This window comes from Linepithema humile, chromosome 7 (genome assembly GCF_040581485.1).
Source record: "Linepithema humile isolate Giens D197 chromosome 7, Lhum_UNIL_v1.0, whole genome shotgun sequence".
Taxonomy (NCBI): domain Eukaryota; kingdom Metazoa; phylum Arthropoda; class Insecta; order Hymenoptera; family Formicidae; genus Linepithema; species Linepithema humile.
This window is the reverse complement of record NC_090134.1, coordinates 676266-696660: the sequence shown is the minus strand read 5'-3', so window position 1 is coordinate 696660 and position 20395 is coordinate 676266. Positions and strand designations below refer to the sequence as shown.

Sequence of the window (20395 nt, the reverse complement as noted above, 5' to 3'; positions counted from 1 at the left end):
ATAATAGCTTCACGTTATTCTAATTGTAATTTAATCGCTAGACTTCACTTTTAGACTGTACACATTTAATAATTTATTTTTGGCTAAACTTTTTATATTTTTATTTAAACATCTTTTGCTTTAAGTACAACAAAACTTGAATCGCTGAGCAAATGGTGGAAAATTACTTTATGTATTTGCGAATAATGTAATCAATGTTGATTTATCCGAATACGATTCGTCGAACGCCGATGGACAGGTCTAGATTTAATTAATCAAACTTCAATATGTGCCGAGAATGGGTAGGAGGAAAAAGGTCATGAAAAATTATTGCGTGCTTGATCAGTTAATATACATGTTACGCAAGTGCTTTGTTGACAATCGCCCAAGAGTGGCGAGCCTCCCATCGTGAATTGAATTCAGTTTTAAACCGGTTTCCTGTTATCCACCGGTTATCTATTCTCGATAAAAAGTGACGGTATGATATTTTTTTCACGAAAAGAATTCTAGTATCACTAGAGAAAAAGGTAGGATTCGCGATACATCCAACCGATTCAAAATATTGCTATCAAAACAACAATTTTTACACAAAATACTACGTATTTGTTTGATCAATATCTTCAATAAATTGTCCATATTTTTTCTGATAAATAATGCAGCATAATAAATAGTATAAAAAATATAGCGTTATAATTCCATATAGATGTGAAATAACATGTGTTTAGAGTACTGGTAGTGGTGTTGATGAACTCGCTTATGAAGCGGAAACAAACCTATGTTTATTTGCGCGTTTCGGTCCTGTGGGATTCCCTTCGATAATAGAACGATGTTTACATATTATTGATTCGGTTACGTGCCGTCGCTGAATTTAACGTTCGACGCTAATTGGGAGGGAAGCGTACGTAATCTCGCGGCATATGCAAATCCGCGTCATTGCGCATCGTAGACTAACGGTATCGGCAGGCGCTTGTTGTACATGAGCTTCATAGATATATACATGTATGTACGCAATGTATATATAGAATTTGCCGACTCACCCGGCGAACTCGCACCACGAGAGAATCGCGTTTCAATTCGAATACACACGCTAGAAAGATTCATATGCGCAATTAGCGGTATTACCTCCATTTATCCACGCTACTTGCGGAGAAAATGATCCGTTTTCGACGCGCCAAAGCTGCGATTAATAGCTCCGACGTAACGTAACTCACTATTATTAAATATCGACGCCGTATATATATATACCCTTCGTGCGCTACTCACACAGTACGAGAGAGGAGTCAATCATACGCCATCACTATGATTACTGCAGAGATCATAATTTACCTGAAACAGAAATTGCAGAACAGACATTAATGGCGATTAAATAAGAAAATATTAGATTAGCTAATGCCTGAAAGTTTATACCATATCAAATATGAATTCAATATGTGAATTCATAATTTTTTTACAACTGTATTATGTAAGGATCAGCGTTCAGAAATAGATGTTTATTTCAAGCCAGTTTACGTACAAGTGTCGCGTCTTTTCTCGATCGATGCCTATCGGCCGATCAACCTTCCGTGATGTCAGTTTTCGATATATATATACTGTGTCTTATAATATCGCGCTCGATTTATATTAAACGGCTCTTACAAACTATTACAATTAATAATCCTTTGTATTTAATTCGAAAGAAAATTTTTCTAGAGGAAGTAAGTGAACAATATAAAGATTGATTAAAATGCAAGTAAAACGTGCCAATATAAAAGTCTTACTGTGAAATGGTCCCCACGCTTGCCTTTTTCTTCTATTCTCGTGAAAGTAATATCTTTATTTTCCGATTAGAATTGCTACTTTTATCTAAAGCGATGAAACGCATTTTGTTAGGGACCCGCGTTTAATCCCGCGAGAAAGTTAGATCTATCATTTCCTGCATCTCGTGTTCTCGAGGGTGTCGTAAACGTCAAGGAGGATTATTGCAGCTGTCCCGAGCGGTAAGATATTGCGAACGCGTGAAAATCCCGACCGTCGAAGTGCAGTAGCGGTGTCCGAAACCGACTCGTTCCGTCTTCGCGAAGAGACACGTGTCAGCGAAGACCGTCGGGAAATCACGTCCTCCGATCGCCATAATCGGTCGGCATTGATTGACCGGCGCAATCGCAGTGTCCCAGCGCAATAGCATCGCGTTCCATCACTGATATGACAGAATGAAAATACCTAGATACAACAGATTTCTCTTGGGTATATTTATTATAGGCTCATTCTGTTATCATCGTATTCTTTTATTTTTCTGACATATTATTGTATTTTATGTATCTACATTATTATTTCATTATTCTCCACAACATATCTTGATGCGGTGTTATTGTTATTTCGCATGACACATTGTTGTATTGATATTTGGTCATTGGACTAATTTCATATTTATTTTTAGCCAATTATTTTAGGAGCACTTTTCGAGGAATATTTTTTCTAGAGATTTTTTGATAGTCTATATTTTTAATAACATTGCTTAACCGATATTGAGAATTCTTTTTATATTATTTTATACTAATATAAGTATACCTATATATGAATATAAGCAAATTTTGTGATTTGATATAATATTGAGTGATATTCAGATAATATTACAATTAATGCAATTGTGCTCTTATGTTAATGCACAACATAATTAGCTTTCGTACGCAATGTACACTATCAAATTTTAATCACGACGAGTTTTGATGAAGTCAAGATACCTTCTAATTATGAGAGAACTCGCTTTCCTCGTTAATGCAAAATAATATCGGGTCGTCTGTATTCGGGAGCGGCATTTGCGGAGCTTAGGCTGCTTATCCGCGATGTAGCGTTATCCTCAACTTCGTCTGGATGCACATTTCACCACGATTAGCGCGTGTTCGTTAGTGCTTGGGCGTGAACTTGCACGAGGGTCTTCGCCAATCAGTCGGCCAATACCCTAGTGGCTGCGAGAGATATTCCTTACCGAGACCTTTCAGGATCTTCGGGGTAATGGAAGGATCCTGGAACAAAGAGAATTCGTGCTCCTGTGACGAAACGTAGAACGCGCGGAATAGATTGTCGTTTATTGATTTTGTGTTCAGCCGCAAACGGCTCCTTTATTCCACCTTATAAATATTTAATTAAGCACAGGGGGAGTTACCCGGAATACACCGGAAGACCTCGCTCGATCGATTGACGTGTAATGAGATAATAAAATTACACTTATGCAAATATGACAAATCGCATTTGGAAATCTCTTCATGCGGATTTTGAATAAGTTAAGCGGTGCCTCGCACGCGTAATATAAAATTTTCATATTTTATATAATTATCTCTTCGGATAAGAAATGATTGTAGCAACGACGATGGACGATTCGCAGCACTGCGCTATATCGCGATAAACACGATAAGTCTCACTTTTCGGGAAATGAATGAAATGCTGGCCTGTGCATTATATCCACTGTCCAATTAAACATGCCCAAACGTCGAGCTGGTCGGAAATATATATTAGACGGACGCTCGGTTGTTGATCTTATTTAATTTATGCCCGTGTAACCCGATCGGCGAATCCGCTCGTTCACTTGACGGTAATGTTCACCACGATCGATTCATTTCCGAGCAAATAATTTATCACGCGCATGTCATTCCGCGAGAATTGTACGTAATCTGCGTCAATCGATCGACTACTATCACCAGTAAGCTCTTTGATTTGCGTTTGTTTCGCGATAAATTTTGCGCGAGAATTATTTTTTAACCCGCGAGATTTGTCCGGAAATATTGTCAGTATTGGAAAAAATCTCGGATTTCTCGGTTGGAAAAAATCAAAGTTAAGCAATACCGTGCGCTACTCGCATTTTTTGAAATTGTTTGTATTATTAAATTGGAAAATTCTCGATTTTTAAAAAAATTAATATTTTCTGCCTTTCTTCATTATTAACAATTTTTATCACTATTTTATTGAGCATTTTGTGCTTTATCTTTATGGAAACTTTAGCGTAGTAAATAGACACGTGTGCTTACAACATATATAATATATACGTAGTAAATTTATATAAACTTATGGTTTAATCTGATATTTTATTACAAAAAAAATACTTTATGAATACGCTGCTTATTTATCCATAAGTCGCGGGGAGGGGGGGGGGGGGACGGGACTGATTGAAAGTAACTTTCTGGGACGATGAAAACTGAAATCCCTTCAAGGCTGTCCACGTTTCTCTTCGTTTCCTCTCTTTGAGATGATTCGCAGGTAGCCGCGCCGCGTGTAACATCGCTGACCATAAACTTGCGAACAATCATGATAATGGATGTCTTCTGAGAAAAGTTATAACTGCGGTAGTGTGTTATAATCGGCAGATCGTTGGACGGATAAAGAGGATCGCGTAGAAAGAAAAAGAGACGTATGGAAGAAAAAAAGATGAATCTCTCTCTTTCGGACGGACCCGCAGGAGTCGAATCCGAGAAAAAGCACGAAAACGTGTGCCGTGGAAGTTGTTTTCGTCGGGAAACCGGACGATTTTTTTTGTGCTTTTCTTTGTGTTGCAACTTGACTATGCAACGGTTGCAGCAGCCAGCAGTGGTGTCGCGTGTTTCATCTAAAGCCGAGAACGTTTATTTTTCTACGTGCTTGTATGCAAGCTGAAGCTTTCGACGACACTTCACGTGTTCGTGTATAATTTTAACGTCTGAATAGTCACGTACCGAGATCGAAGACTTTATTGTCCATAATTTGTGGGATCTATTTTAGAAACAAGTTCGTAATCGATATAAATCTAAAATAAGAGGATCTTATAAATTATGATCTTATCTTTGCAACTCTTTTTTGTTATAAATGAGTTAAATGGAGCATTTTAATATTTAATACTTTGATAAAATTTTATTTATTTATGATTATATCTGGTTTAATTTGCGTGTATTTACAATTTGCGATTTTAGATAAGGATATTAGATGAATGTGTCTTGTGATACTAAATTTAAGCATCGTATTTTGTAACATAACGATCTGTTTGAAAGTATTATTATTAATAATCGGCAACCAATTAATATAATTGGTTGCGTAAATAGTATAATTCGCTGCCCGAAAGTTATCGTTATTGATTTTTCGTGCGCACTAATCTCTAATTTTCTGAGCATACGAAGCTTGATGTAATGATCCAGAAAAACAACTTCCACGACTTCGGGCACACGTAATGGGTACAGGATGTTACGTATTCTTAGCAAGAGAGTGAGAGAGCGAGAGCGAGAGAGAGCGAGAGAGAGAGGCGGGGGATCCTGCATGCCGCGGCCATAATGCGTGCACAGTGGGTTTCTCATTATCGATGCCCGTGATTTATGCTCTGTTATCGTAAGGGACATTGTACACGTAGCGCAGGACCTAATTCGGATTACACTAAGAGATTACCGTGTAGGTAAAGCGTCGGTTGGTTCGCATTGGTCGCTTCCCATTGGCCGCCGAACGTGAACGCGGTTGTATCCGCAGAATTCGCATCGGCATGATCGGTCGAGCATGTCGATTGGAAATTTCCAATCCCGATTGACCAAATCATAGAAGCGACATGTTCAATTACGGTTAATGCACTCGGAAACGGAAACAAAAATGTGTTAGCCATCATTTTAATCAATGTAAATTAAGTTTCCTTATATTTATTTTTTTTTTTGAATCCTAGCACACACAAAAGTTACATCCAATAGAGTTATATTAATGAGAATTTATTTAACATATAAATACAAATATTGTTACATTTTTGATAGTTATATGAATGTATATTGGATTTCAAAGCTTTTCCCGATATTTTAAAGAGAATGTTATTTTTGGACTTGCTCACTCGTAACAGAAATTTGTAGTCGCAATCTATTGCGGTCAATATTGTGCTCGAAAGTAAATTGGAATTGGATTGGATTATGTTGGAATCGCTTTGAACTGACAAAGTTATTTTCATCGAACATCAATATTCCTAAATGAGCTTTCTATACTTGAAATAATAGACAATTCTGTCATTTGCACTCGCTATGATGTATTTTTCAACGAAAGAATAGCAATTGTGTGATGTAAAAAAAACTGTGGCTTTAAAATATCACTGCACGATTGGGTCTTTACAAGACCTACAAAGTAATTCAAAGTATTTTTCATGCATGAGTCGTATGTAGCTTGTTTAAACGTTTTTTTTCTCATCTTTAACAAAGTTGTGAACTTTTCTCGTCATTATTCCGTCTTGTACCAACAAATTCCTCGACGTGTCGGAATCGTTCGATATTTATCTTCAGTGGTAGCTGTGTGTTTTCAGAAAGTTAGGTATGTTCACGCGCGACGCTATTACGAGAACTCGCGTCGAGAAACATCCAATCGTGAAACATTATTAAATATTCCCTTTATTGTGCATGCGCATGTGCATGATTATTAAAGTTTTGCAAAATTATTGTTTCCATTTATTTAGAGCGAATTACTCTTGCTACGCGTTCTCAAGAATATCTTAAGAAACATTTAATGTTTGACAAAACAAAGTTTTTGTTTCTAAATAATTTATATGGATTTCAAATTATTAGCCATTACCGTCATTAAATTGGATTAATCTTATTAGTGTTTGAAATCGATAAATGGGCAAAACACTGGCTCGTTTGAAATGGTAAATTTCTTTATTTTGTTATTTTATTTGTCGGCACTCGTCATGTCTCGTTGCTTATATTTTCTCTTTTTTCTTTCTAACTAGTTTTCTTTACTATTTATTTTTATTCTTTTCTATAGATTTTTATCGCGTGATATAAATCATTGTTATAGGCGCTTTCACCCGGGGATCGCTCATTCAAGCGTATTTATCGACCAAGATTTTCTGGATTGCGCTTGTAGCGCACTTTCACGTCGCGCTTCGTCTATTTTTCATTATTTCTCGACGCGCTTCGTTTACCTTCGGCAAGAAAAGCGCCTCTGCGTCTTTCTTCAATCTGAACATCTATGATGTAGAGTCATTCAACTGAACATAAAGTGCTTTCGGTCCTATTTATGTCGGAGTTTTTTTAATTCCGCCGAAAGTTATGTTTAATTTTAATCATATTAATCATTATTTCATACATACATTTAAAATTGATATTTCACTCAAAGATTAAACTGGCAAAAGTTTTTATTATTCATACGTAATGTTTTATATTATTTTGACATCAGAAAAAGCTTGCTGAAGAATGAAAAAATCTGGTTAAGTATGTATATTCTTTAAATTTTTTTTTTTTTTGCAGAGTTAATTTATGTTTCGTTTTTTGTGATATTGCGATAAAAAATGGCTGTAGGTCAATAATAGTATGCAGCAAATTTGCAAATTGTTTTCTGGAATCAGACAGATTTATTACGCTCATATTTCTGGCTAAACCGTTCTCAATCGGCATAAATGAAAAACCGGTAAAGATTATGGTAGTCACGCGCGTTCGAATCCAACGCGATAACAACAGCCGCGTTGCGGTTTAATGGTTCGACACATTTCACAATAACGCCCATCTACGGCGGCGCAAATCGCAGACGGTAACTTTATCGAGCGACCGATCGCGCGACGGGACATCAAAATCAGTTTGTAACAATCGTTAATGGCACATCCCCGATCGGGACGCGCGATAAACTCACATCGCCATCGTGTCGCGAGACTCCTATCTTCCACTAAGAAGCACGATTTATTTTGTACCAGATCCTAATTGTACTTGAAAAACTCTATTCCAATTGTATGTCGTTTAGATAGATGCGCTTGAGAAAATTTACCAAAATCATTTTTTCATATATCAGAGAATAAATTAAAGAAGTATCGTTTTCCGCATTGATGAAAAATTGATGATTTCATTCATTTAGTTTGATATTTAATAAAGCGATTATTGCATTAGGTAACATTTCAGTATGATTATATATAAAATATTTCGGGAGAGAGTAAAAAATAAAATTTTAGGAGGGTTTTGCACGCAGTGTATTTCATTCCGCTCGCTTGAAAGGAAAGTGTGTAATAATAGAGCACTAGTTAGTGAACTTTTTTCAAACATGTGTAATAAATGTGTGTTTGCTTCGCGGGTAGGAGGTAGAGAAATGCTTCCAAACTTTTCTTTGACTTGCGCGCGTAATAATAGAGGGACCGCTCCAAACACACTCGTTCATGATGTATCTAATAATAGAGAGACGGTTCCGAAGTTCTTTCTCGGCGAGAGTGTGTAATAACAGGCAAGTGGTTCCGAAACTTTTCGTGATGCGTACGTTAATGGGAAGGTGCTTTCCAACTCTTTTAATACGTGTAATAACGAGGAAACGCGGTGCCAAAACTTTCTTGATGTGTCTAATGATGAGGGTTGGAGTTTCGGAAAAAAGGTCGAACTTCCCCGCTGTACTCTCCAAACACTAAACGCTCCGGATGAAAGTATGGGTGGGAGGAGAATGTTCGACCGAGTGGCGTGCCGCGAGCGATTGATGATTCGTGACCTACTTTTCGAGCCGGTGACCCAGATGCGAGGGTGCCTGATGTAAGATATCGGTCTGTTCTCCACCTCCTCTCTTTCCACTTTGCCAACATGCTCCTCTTCCGCACTCTCTCCGCTCTCGATTGCCTCGCGGCTGACAGTAGTCGGTCCGGTTAGTCGTTTTGACAGCGAGAACGTATAGCTGGTCTCGTTTCTCGGATCGTGAGCGACTTTCAAGTTAGATTACGAGATTTTCAGGAACTGATCGCTGCTTATTTCGGAAGTGACATACGTCGCATTCCTACATTCCTTTCTTTCTTATTAAAACAAACTCATCTTGTTCTATTTAAATCTGCGTTAAAATAAAAATTTGTTCAATGTTATACTACGCGATGAACAGAATTTCGCGTAATTTCTTGCACAATTAAAATTTCGTCATATTATTAGTGTAATCTGAGCAGTGTCGGATTACTGCAAAATAACGCAAAGTAATAATTCTTTGACAAGCGATGTTTCGTGTGCGAAGAGTTATTATTATGAATATTTTAAGTGTATTTTAAACGAGCGACTTATCACCTGATGAATCATTGACACGATCGTTACTCTATTTCTCGGTCATGATTCATCGGTATAAGCGATGGCGATATCGACAGAACGCATTATATACTTTATCAACATTATCCGATGTAAATCGATGTGTCATACATAAAAATAGTACTGATAGGAGAAATTTATGTAACTGGAATCCTTTTTGTAGCGATAAAGGTGCAGGTATTCGGATGCATAAATTGCATTCTCGATATTTCTACGAGATATCTTTTTTTTTCTAGATATCAATCTTTATTCAACATGTAATGGGCAATAAGAATAGTCTGTCATTTTTTTAATTATGCGAAATTTCATAAGATATTTTATCTGCTTCATTCATTTCTCTTCGTGGCGAATTTATTAAACATTATTCGCTCGAGGATAGAATCAGAAAGCCATAAAATCGCTCTTTTCCTCCTTGTAATCCACCGTTTTAGATTCGCTCATACTTCACGCTGCAGTAAGCGGAAGAGAGGAGAAAAAGACGGGAGAGGCTGGTCCGAGATTTGTTTATGAAATCTATGCTAAGTCAAGATGTTAGAAACTTATATAAGCTCCAGGTAGGGCGGGCTGGCAGGCAGGGCAGGTAAATTCGTCTCTGTCAGTCAGTGTTGCGACGGATAGACGACGATGCTCTCCGGCTCGTCTCGTTTCCGTCACTCTTAGCTTTCTCCTATGATTTTTCGCCAAATTGTGACAGCATAGTCGTCGTCGTCGTCGTCGTCGTCCGCTTCGTTCATCGAAAGGATACGCGTCGCGCGGCGTATACGCCGGTCTGCGCGGCGTCGTCGTATCGAAAGGTAGCGGGAAGTGGGGACGGGATCGGATAGTGGGTTTCGTCGACAGCAGGGGGGTTAGTGCTCGCGGTGGTGGTGGTAGCACAGCGAGCGGGTAGGGAGACCTCCACGTCGCAGAGCAACCGAGAACGGCGCACGTCGCTTCGGCCAGCGCCAGCCTCAGTGTCGTTCCGGCCGCGATCTCGTTCGGTCCTGTATAACAGATTCACACTCTCTCGATTCCTCAGCGTTGCCGCGGCCGCCTCTTCGGCCTACTTTCGCCTCGCGTTTCACGGTCTCGGTGAAGATCGTTCGCCGAGAGCCGTAGTCGATCTCTCGGCGTCATTTCGAAGCTTATCCTGAAGATGGGCTAGATTCGAGGACTCTCGTCTGCTTCGGTCGCGCGAGATCAGGATCAGTGGAATGATGTGTCGTAACAAATGAGGAAGTCGGATTAAACTTGCTTGTGAGTGCGGTGTATTGAATCTATTGTATATACGTCGTGAAAGATACCGTCGTGTGGCTGAGATAGCAGCGTTGGTTGGCGTAGTCCGCGGTTATTGTAAGATGAGCCCGGCCTCCCAGGGCGCCCTGGAGGTGGAGCGTTACATCGGCAGCTGCCTGATTTCGTCCAACGTGCGCGCCGGCTTACACAGCAAGCCCGTGGCCGTCTGCCGGAAACAAGAACAGCCAGCGGTGATACGCGGCGGTAAGGCCCGCGGCTGTTACAATGGTGGGCAGGGTTATCCCGGGCTGGCCGATCAGCAGCAGTGTCAGGTGCCGTACGGCGGTCCGGGCGGCTGGACGGGCGCGCCGCTGATATCAATGACGTCGAGCCCGCGCAGGTGTAATCAGCGCTCGTCGCCGTCGCTTGGTCAGCAGCAGCAGCAGCAACAGCAGCAGCAGCAGCAACAACAACAGACGTGTGCCGATCAGCAACAAAGTGTGCCAACGAACGGTCAGCTACATAAGAATCCCCTGTCTAGACTGGCGATTCACACGCAAGGCGCGCCGCTGATTCTAGCCGGACGATTTTACAATCGCGGCAAGCTTTATGGCAACAGTAACAACAACAACAATAGCAGTAGCGGTAATTCCAATGGCGCTGCTAATACGGTTTGCGCTAACGTCGCCGGCAATTACGTACACAATAGCGCGAACCCGTCCATGACGAACAACGTAAACGGCGCGACGAGGTGTTCGGTATCGCGAATCGCCGCTCAAAGACCGACGGAGGCCACCCCGAAGAAACCACTGACGACGACGACGATGACGACGACGACGACGACGACGATGACTTCGTCGAATCCTAAGACGAATCCCGATTGTTCCTCCGTCGCGGGAAAGGAGAACACCGGTTCCTCGAGCATCGCGAACATCGATTCGCTGAGTATCGCGAGTGACGAGAGCTCAGGCTCTAACAACTCGGAGAACAGTTTGCCGCGCATCATCAAGCCTCGCAAGCGTAGAAAGAAGGATCGCAAGCCGCCGAACAACGTTGTAGCGACGGGCGTCGATACTGCGAAAACAGAGGAGTCGGCGACGCAACGGCAGCAATCCGTCGGTTGCGGCGCCGTGACCGGCGGCGAACAATCCGGTGTGAAATCCTACGCACCGACCTGTTACGAACCGAGGATCTACGAGGCCACCGCGCCACCGCATCTCAGGAACTACCGTAGGCCACCGGTTGGCCACCGTGAAAACATTTACGGCGGATGTAGGGCACCGTCGATGCAGCAGACGGAGATGGCGGACGTCAGGCAGCAGCGATACGCGCACCATCGACACCACGTGCAAGTGAAAGTGCTCGATGACAACCGTAACGTGGTCGCGCCGCCGTCGATGCGTACCACGACGGCGCCGCTCAAGGGCTATCATCGGCATCACATTGCCGGCAACGGTAACGGCAATTGTAACAGCAATCTGCCGCGACGTTACGCGCACGAATACGCGACCGATTCGTGCGAGGCCGCCGCCCGGGGAGATAATCTGGGCCCGTGTCAGTGTCGATATTGTGATCCCGCCGGTTTGATTTGGGATGTCGATCGGAACGGTTATTCGCCGTTTTTGACGGCGCCGCCGCCACCACCGCCACCGCCATCGTCGTCCGGTGTAGAGTATTGTCGCGGCGGTCATCATTTCGGGCAGATGCCGCTCTTCCTGACACCGCCGTGTTCGAGTCTGCAGGAACGTGCGCTCGACAGATTATTCGACGAGGATCTCCGGCCGCACGATGACTGTAGAGACGCGGGGCCAGCCGTCGGGCCTGGCGGCGTAGTGTTAAGGCGCAGCTGGAGCGATCCGACGAGTTACTTCAGCTATTGTGGCGAGGAGATCGCTGTGCCGACGAGAGACGTCGGCGTGATCGGCGATCGTGGGGGCCAGTTTGAAGGTGGCAAGCACAGGCGAACCTTGTGGCGCGGCGACAGCATCGGCAGTGCGTCAGCGAACTCGTCGGCGAGTGCGAATGCCGCGAGCCCGAATGTCGGCGGCGGGCCCGCCGCGCCACCGAAGGGTCTAGAGGTGTCCACGGAGATCATCACGTCGCCCAACGGCCATCGGGATTTGGAGATCAAGTTCTATTCGTCGCCGTCGCCTGCCGAGCGTCTCGTCGAAGAAGACAAGTCGTCGTCGAGCCTCACCGAGGAGGCCGACGACGACGACAACGGCGACGACGACTTCAGTGACATATGGAGTTACCACGAGTCGAAACTGCAGCAGGATTTCCGCACGCTGCTGCAGGCGGAGGAGTGATGAATCGTAGTCGATGCTTATCTGTTCGAAAGTGTCCTCGAGCGCCAAGGAACATTCGCGGTCGCGCGGACTCGCTCGATGGAGTGCAAAGTGAGAGCGAAACGCCAACGACAACAATAACAGCGCGAAAGAAAAAGAGTGCGTGGGTGTTGAACCGACGTGGTCTCGGTGTTTAGCCGATTTCGCCAGACGAGTGACACGTCGAGAAAGAGAAAATACGGTCACGTTTCCTTCGTCATCAGTCACGCGTAAACAACTACTCGATTGACATTCGTCTGAGTTGTCGCTTTTACGTGCGGTCTCGGTTGGCAGAGCCAAGTGTCCGCGCGCGCATCGTTTCAAGAAGTGCAAACGAGACGTAGCCGCGCGATCTCGGCGAGACGACGGCGAGAAACGAAGACGACGATGTAAAGAAGGCTGCTCGCCGCTAACGGTGTTTGTAGTATATATATGTGACATGACGCGCGTGCACGCAATGTTGCACGCAATGCGCCGTCAAATGGTACTGATGTTGCCTCGGCACTTCTAGGTGATGTTCCGCGTGGTGTGCGAAGTGAATCGACCTCGGCAACGAAAGAGACGACGACGTCGATCAGCCTTGTCGCGAGCGTGTAGTCTGGCGAGATCGAAGGAATGCGTGCCTGCGCGCGCGCGGATATGTGTAACACGCGTGACTGCATCTATTGGGCCTCTTTCAAGCATGAATTTTCCTTGTAGTAAATTGCGCTACAGCGTCGGTTGTATATAATTATACGTCAGCTTTTTTTCTCTCGCTTATGTAAGATTTTGTGCAGAGATCTGAAGGTGAAAGAATACTTTTAATTGAGTTAGATTATTGTAAAAAGAGACTTTGCCGCGGAATAATTATACTGTCGGCATACGTGTTCGAAAATCGATTCGTCATACGACGATAGATCATGTAATCAATTCGACGTTCCAATTCCAATTAGGCAGATCAAAGATCCTCGATTAATTCTGTCAATTTATAAATGTCTACTTGCAAAAATTTGGGTAATTTCGGTTGGCCTAATCTGCGATTACGCACTCTGTGTGCAGAGTAGCCACTTTCTCTTTATTTTCATAACTACACGACAGCCGTATTGCAACCCACGACGGGAAATCGTGCGTAAAAGAGGTCTTCAGGCCAAGAAACGATGAAACGTAAGAATGAGGTGTAAAAGATGAGGATAAAAGTGTACAAGATTCTTGATATTTTATGTATTTTATCAATCGGAATAACGAAATACACTTTCGCCGTGTCCTTTCGTAGACGTGGGACCACTTCTCTCTCTTTCATTCTACTGCATTTGTTTTTCGATCGATTATCCTCGCAATGGTTATCTTATCGCTAATTAATTCCATCTCGTTTCGCCGACTCCGATGTCTAATTCTTATATTCCATTGTGTCTTGGCCGCAATCGATGCGTAGAAACACTGCTCTGTCGCTTCACGCGTGATTAAGTAGTGGCTTCTTTTTTTTTCTCTCGATGTCCATTATTTGCGAAGCAGTGGTTTCTACGCGCACACGCGTAACATCCGCTTTAACCTTTTGCGGCGCGAGAAGTTGAATCGTTGATCAAATTCGCATTCAATGTAAATTTTCGATGAAACTTCGCGAAACTTGATTGTGTTACATTTCATGGTTTGCCATTCGTATCGAAGGAGGAGCACGAAAAACGTGAGTGTTCGAAAACGTCGCGTGCGATGCGCCTGAAAGGCGCGTTCGGGAAACTGGTCTTGACTATCATGCCGGCCGCAAAGGGTTAATCACGAGGGTTAATCGCGAGGTGCACTTGCGCGTGCACGCCTGCCTCACCCGACTATATACTTACATACTCGCGAAGCGGCGATGTATACCCGGCTTTTTCTCGCCGCCGCTGCCGCCGCCGCCGCCGCCGCCGCCGCCACCGCCGCCGCTCAAGATGGGTAGCGGCGACGTGACCGTTTAAAACGTAACGTAGCAATTAATCGGAGGAGCGATGAACGGTCCGATCCGTTGCTGGCCGCCGCCGATCGTAATCGACGTCTGCACCTTCCACCTCGCCTCTCCTCTCACGCCCGATCGCGCGCGATAGTAGGTCGAACTGTTCCCCTGGCGAGAGAGAGGGTCGTCTTCTTCCTCCCGAGAGAGGAGTTCTGCTTCGCGTGAAAGGAGCTACCGTCCGTATTAGTAACTGCGTTTAATCGTGCGCGCTATCGCCGCGTTTTATCGGATAACTCGGCACAACGGTTCCAGCCCAGACTTCGACACCGATAACCGGGCGGCGAGCTCTCGCCGAGTTTGTAACATTGTTTCGCATCCCCTCTCGCGCTCCGTTTACCGTTGCCTCCGCTAAATAACGGCAGGCCGACAAGATAAACGCGGTATCGATTTGTTCAATATCAATAGCTCAGAAGAGGAACTGTCGCTGCCGTCGTTCCGTGTCGATTCGGAGTTTGGAAGGGAGATATTGTTCTATTACGAGATATCTGACTAGTCCAGAATTGACGATCGATAGTTTCAAACTTTTTAACGTGTAAATACGAAATTAAATAATAATTTCTGTAATTTCATTCTTATGCCACTCATATCGCGAAATAAAGATTACAGGTATTCGAGATTTAAAGATTTATGATTGTTTACCTATTTTGTTTTAATTATGAAATATCATCAATTATATATAACGCATTTTTATTTATTTATAAAGTTTCACATTTTTTTGGAATTTATTTTTTCTTAATTTGTCAAATAATTTCCGTCGATTTTTTTGAGGACTTTAGTATGATCGATTGATTTTTACGCAGATCGATTATCGTGGCGATTGAAATACGACGGTTCAAAGCTCTCGAGTTCAAGAGAGGGTGGAAGGCGCGGCAGGAATTACCGGCAGGATCAGACGCTAGACCCGAGATACTATATCTACATTAGCGAAAGGCCATCGCGCAGATTTACACAGAGCGTAGAAGCGAGTAAAAGTAGAAGCGAATCGGCCGGTCACACACACAGACACACACATACCTTACTGTATCTATCGCGAGCTGCGTCGTGATAGGTCGACTCGTTCTTCTGTAAATCTGCGCTCGATGATCGAGAGTGTCCCGGTCGGGAAGACCGAGGTCGCGCGACGAATCCCGCGAATCCTCGTTTTGTATGCGATATACGAAGACTATACCACCTGTTCCCGTGTCCCCACGATATTACACATCAGACGAACAAAACACACAATTACTACGAGCCACTCAACGTCATCCCGCCACCATCTCACACATAATACACACAGCCAACTAATCACGACGTATCGTTAGACCGTAAGTTTAGAGTCTAAGGCGATCCACTTAGATTATTATCTCTGTTGTCTATATGTGTATAGAAGAAATCGCGCAAAGACGGTCCGCCTTTTTTTTATTATCACGATTTCGGAGCGCGCAGGAAAAATGACGACGACGAGACAAGATCGGGTATCTCGAATCGAATAAATGTTTTTTTCGTACGATGTGTGTTTTGTTTCGGAGAAACGGAAAAGATCGATATATTCGTAAATTTTTGAGCGACAGAATAATTTCTTTCAATAAGAAATCAGCAAAATTGAGAGTGTTGAATTATTTTATTGTATGTTACATACATTATTTTATTGTATGTCCTTATAGCCATATATATATATATGTGTATATATATATATGCATATTACGAATACAAATAGCAATCGGAGACTCGGCGTTCCAGTTTCCCGAAGTATATAAACGGTAGAATTATTCATGAATATTTATAGCTGCCGTTTCTCCAAAAAGAAACGCACACGGATTAAACTACGAGGAAACCGATAAAATCTTGTTAGTATTCAGTACACATCTGCGGTGCTGGGCATACGAAGGGCAGGTCGTAAAAATTCTCGGACAACTACAACGACGATGTCCATTTAGGCTATAACGGGTGTGCGCTTTGTGCTGAGAGTTCGATGTACGTAGCGAGTGTGTCCCAAGCAAGTAAAGAATGATATTAGCAATATTTCTCTCACCGGTGAGTCGCACCTTGCGTAGCAAGTTTTATTACCAAGTGGCGACAGATAAATATTGTCCTTGGCTTCTTGTTAAGGCAACGCGCGCGCGCCACATCGATGCATAATCATGCAATGCGTGTGAGGAAATCGCGTGCGAGAGAAGGAAGGAAAGAGAGAGAGAGAGAGAGAATGAGCAAGAGCGCGACTGCTTTAATAATATCGTCGTTGATATTTTTCGTCGAGGACTCTTATTGATTGGTAGCTCATGTTAGAAAAGAGGCCTGCCGCTCGTAATGCTCGTGTCTTATCTGATTGTTTGTCCACGCTTTCGTGTATCGTATTTTTGTTTTTATTCAACGTCGCACGGATGCGCTATAAGAATACACCGAATGCAGCATTTGGCAGAAAAAGTAAAACACGCCAGAGTCAGATTCAAATCGCGCGACAGCGACACAAGCCAGTTTTAAGATTAAGTCGTGAAAACGATCTTTTTTTTCCTATATGCAAGCGGTCTTTCATATTAAAGATCTTAACGAGCACACTCGGATTGAATAGCAAATTTGAATGAAAGGATTAAAGGAAAGAAATTACAGTCGCGTTCTGCAAATCTTCGTGCCGCAATCAGACTCGTTTGCAAGTTGTCGCTTTTGCTACATTTCTGCACAAATTTCCTTTGCCTACTTAAGTAAAGCTTCGCTTTGGTAACTTCGATAATTCGAAGTTTATGTGTTTTTATGTAAAAAAATATGTAGCTTCTATAATGCATCTGTTTTCGGATGACAAACAGCGCAGCGATTGTTATGAAGAAACTTTATTATAAGAAAAAAAAAGAAAGATAATGTGTAGAACATGACTTTGCGAGAAATAATTTCCAAAAAGATACAAGTGTCCTCTGAATCTATTGCACAGAAACAATGAACGATATCTGTTGGTTTAAAAGTGTGAAATCTGCTATAAACAATTTTTTAACGAATGTCAGCGAAAGTGATCACCGTTTTCTAAAATCTAAGAAATTTGTTAAAATGCATATATGTGCAAATTTCACAGCCGAGAGAAATAAGCATGGACGAATAAACAAAAAAGAACGATACATTTGTATTTTTAAAATATTCTGTCATTGAAGACGCTTTTGCAAAAATTTTCAACTGTTGACTGTTCGAGAGTCACAATGTGAATAAAAACGAAAGATAAATTGCTTTTGCTTGTTATGTTGCTGTTCTAAATATTTATTTTTATTCATCAAATGGAAACTTTGATGAAGAAGATAACTACACAAATATTGTATAAACAAGAAATATGGAAAATGAAAAGTGAAAAAGTTAGTAATATTGAAATGTTTTATAATGAAATGGTCACACACAAGTCGATAGAAATCTCGCGACTTTCGAAAGCTGGACTTCTGGTATCGCTATAACATGTTTAATTTACCATGTCTTTTTAGTAAAATTCATTTAGAGGCTCTAGATAATTGTGTAAAATATTACGCAAAGTAGGCTTGCTGGATCGTCGATATAAATTTGTTTTTGTTTTCCGACGAGTGTTTTTTTAAGGCTCTGACGTTATCTTTCCCGATCGCCCGCCTGATATGTTCGCTTCAGAAATCGTGCTTTCCGCCTGATCTGATCTCTGATGAAGACAGAGGGAGAGACTCGAAAACAGCCGAAATGGAAAGAGTTCAATGAACGCGGATTGCCTATCGAATTTTTCTCTTTGTCTTCTTTTTTTTTGTTCTCCATATCGGCCGTTGATTGTTTTTTGATTCTCTCATCCTCTCTCGCTTCTCCTTTATATATTTATTTCTCATCGTCGATTGACGTTAATAACGTATTGTGATAATGCAACGATATAACACAAATACACATAACATATGTACACGTACACATATACACAAATACTCGGCTCCGCTTCGTCGTAATAGACTGATCAATCAAACCGACCTACCAACGTCGCTCATAGTGCTATGTTGCACTAAATGGAATCACACTGTTTGGAGGAATCAATAAAAACGTCTTGAATTTACTTATGGGCATCGACTTCTTTAATGTGTCCCACTTTTTTACAGATTTAGATTAGTCAACAAATATATATATATATATATGTGTGTGTGAAAACATCAAATAGTTATTAAAAGTAATATAAAGCTATCATATTTTTAAATGATTTATAATAAATCATTAGTTATTACTACTTAAATCCGATAACATTTAAATGATAATACAGAAAAGTATCAACTTCGAGATTCCGTGGCACTTAAGTAATTTCTCGACAATTTGATACTTTTTTGATAAGATGATGATTTTAAATTTATCTTTATTTGACAAGAAATTGGTTTGATAAAAAATTAACCGATGGGAAGATACTATATATTATTTCTATATTATCATTAATTTCTTATAAATGTTTGCCTTCTTTTAAAGTTTTTTGAAGTTTCTCGTGTTGAGAAAATTAATTTCAAAGCGTGAAGGAAATACTATTACGTATTTATTTTCTTCTCGGATCTTTGATCCGTAAGCATATCGTTTACGTGAAATATACAATAACTTAATCGCCTTTCTCATCGCGTTTTCTGTTCATTCTTCTTTCTCGCGAGTGAACGGATTGATTTGAAATACGCGGGGAGTGCTCGTTTATTCTTATAAAAATGACTGAAACAGCAATTTTATCATCTTTCCGCTCATTGCACGGCGAAATGTACAGCTGCATGACGTAGCGCAATATTATAACAAGTTTGACTTATGTTATGATAAGTACAGTAACAGGATTTGATACGTATTTAAGATTATATGTATCCCGTTGGCGAGCTGATTTATCACGCGAGCGGCGATTTAATATCTCCAACAGGGGTAAACGATATAAAACACTTAAGTCACGATCGCTCGACATTACAGGCATAAATGTAGCACTTAAAATAACATAAATATCAAGTGCAATAGAATTAAATTTAAAAAATATGACCTATTATTAAGACATAAATTATGTTAGTTGCAAGTGTTCGACATTCATATAGTTTCTTATTGATCGTATATAGTCAGTAAAATAATATAGATCTTGGAATTTCATCGTATAATCTTGTAATGAAAAGAGATGACTATCTATAATTAGGTAAATATTTTTTTAAATAGTTATTTATTAATTTTTTCATTATTTTTAATTTGATATACAGAAATCAAAGCCGATGAGAAAAAATTAAAAGCTTTTTGATCTTTTTTCCAGTGGTAAGATTATTAGAAATACTCGTGTGTCTTATGACACTTCTATCTATCAAGTGACAGTTTTGCAATTATGATTTTTTTCTACCGATAGAGATACGATATTATCTATTCAAGTGCCGTTTATGCGTTGTAATATCTCGAGAAGTTCTATCGATTTCATCGCGATCTTACATTGCCTCCGCGGCTCTAAATGCCTTCGATGCGCACTCGCGCGAATTCACAGCGAACAAACGCGTAGTTTTCGGCTTTCTTTCAAAAGCAGGAATCGGTTTATGCACTTTGCGATGTCAGACCGTTGTTCGACGGCGACGAATGCAATCCGACGACCTCCTCTTTCTTATCTCAGAATTGAGTAATGGCTCCTTCGCCGGTTTGCGTGTGGGTCGGTAAACTGCTATAATTCGCCCACGTTGCTGTATATACTGATACTCTTAACATCAGCTTTTTACACGCCTGTTCTACCGCACCCCCTTTTGTCGTTGATGGTCCTTATGATCGGGTCGATCTTTGTGATTTTTTCTTTTTACTGTTATTATAGCGGATCTCTGGTTTTAAGGGCTAAAGGTTGAATCAATTTTCTCGAAAAGACCATTATTCCTCTGAAATCATATTACTGAACCTTGTTAAAAGAAAAATTGTCTGCGGAAAAAGATCTTTATTTCGTTAAACAAATATTTATTATTAATTATTTTTTACCAATTTAGTTTTGG

The 20395-nt window shown here is 41.5% G+C and overlaps 2 protein-coding genes across 6 annotated transcripts in view; both read left to right on the top strand.

Moving 5' to 3' along the window:
- The window catches only part of LOC137001147 (uncharacterized), a 300011-nt gene that overhangs the window by 65847 nt on the left and 213769 nt on the right, over positions 1-20395 (top strand). The gene's annotated exons all lie outside the window — the stretch shown is intronic.
- Positions 6465-18492, top strand: LOC137001146 (uncharacterized). The gene has a single exon (XM_067359467.1). The coding sequence runs from the start codon at positions 10310-10312 to the stop codon at positions 12494-12496; it is 2187 nt and encodes a 728-aa protein (XP_067215568.1). The 5' UTR covers positions 6465-10309; the 3' UTR covers positions 12497-18492.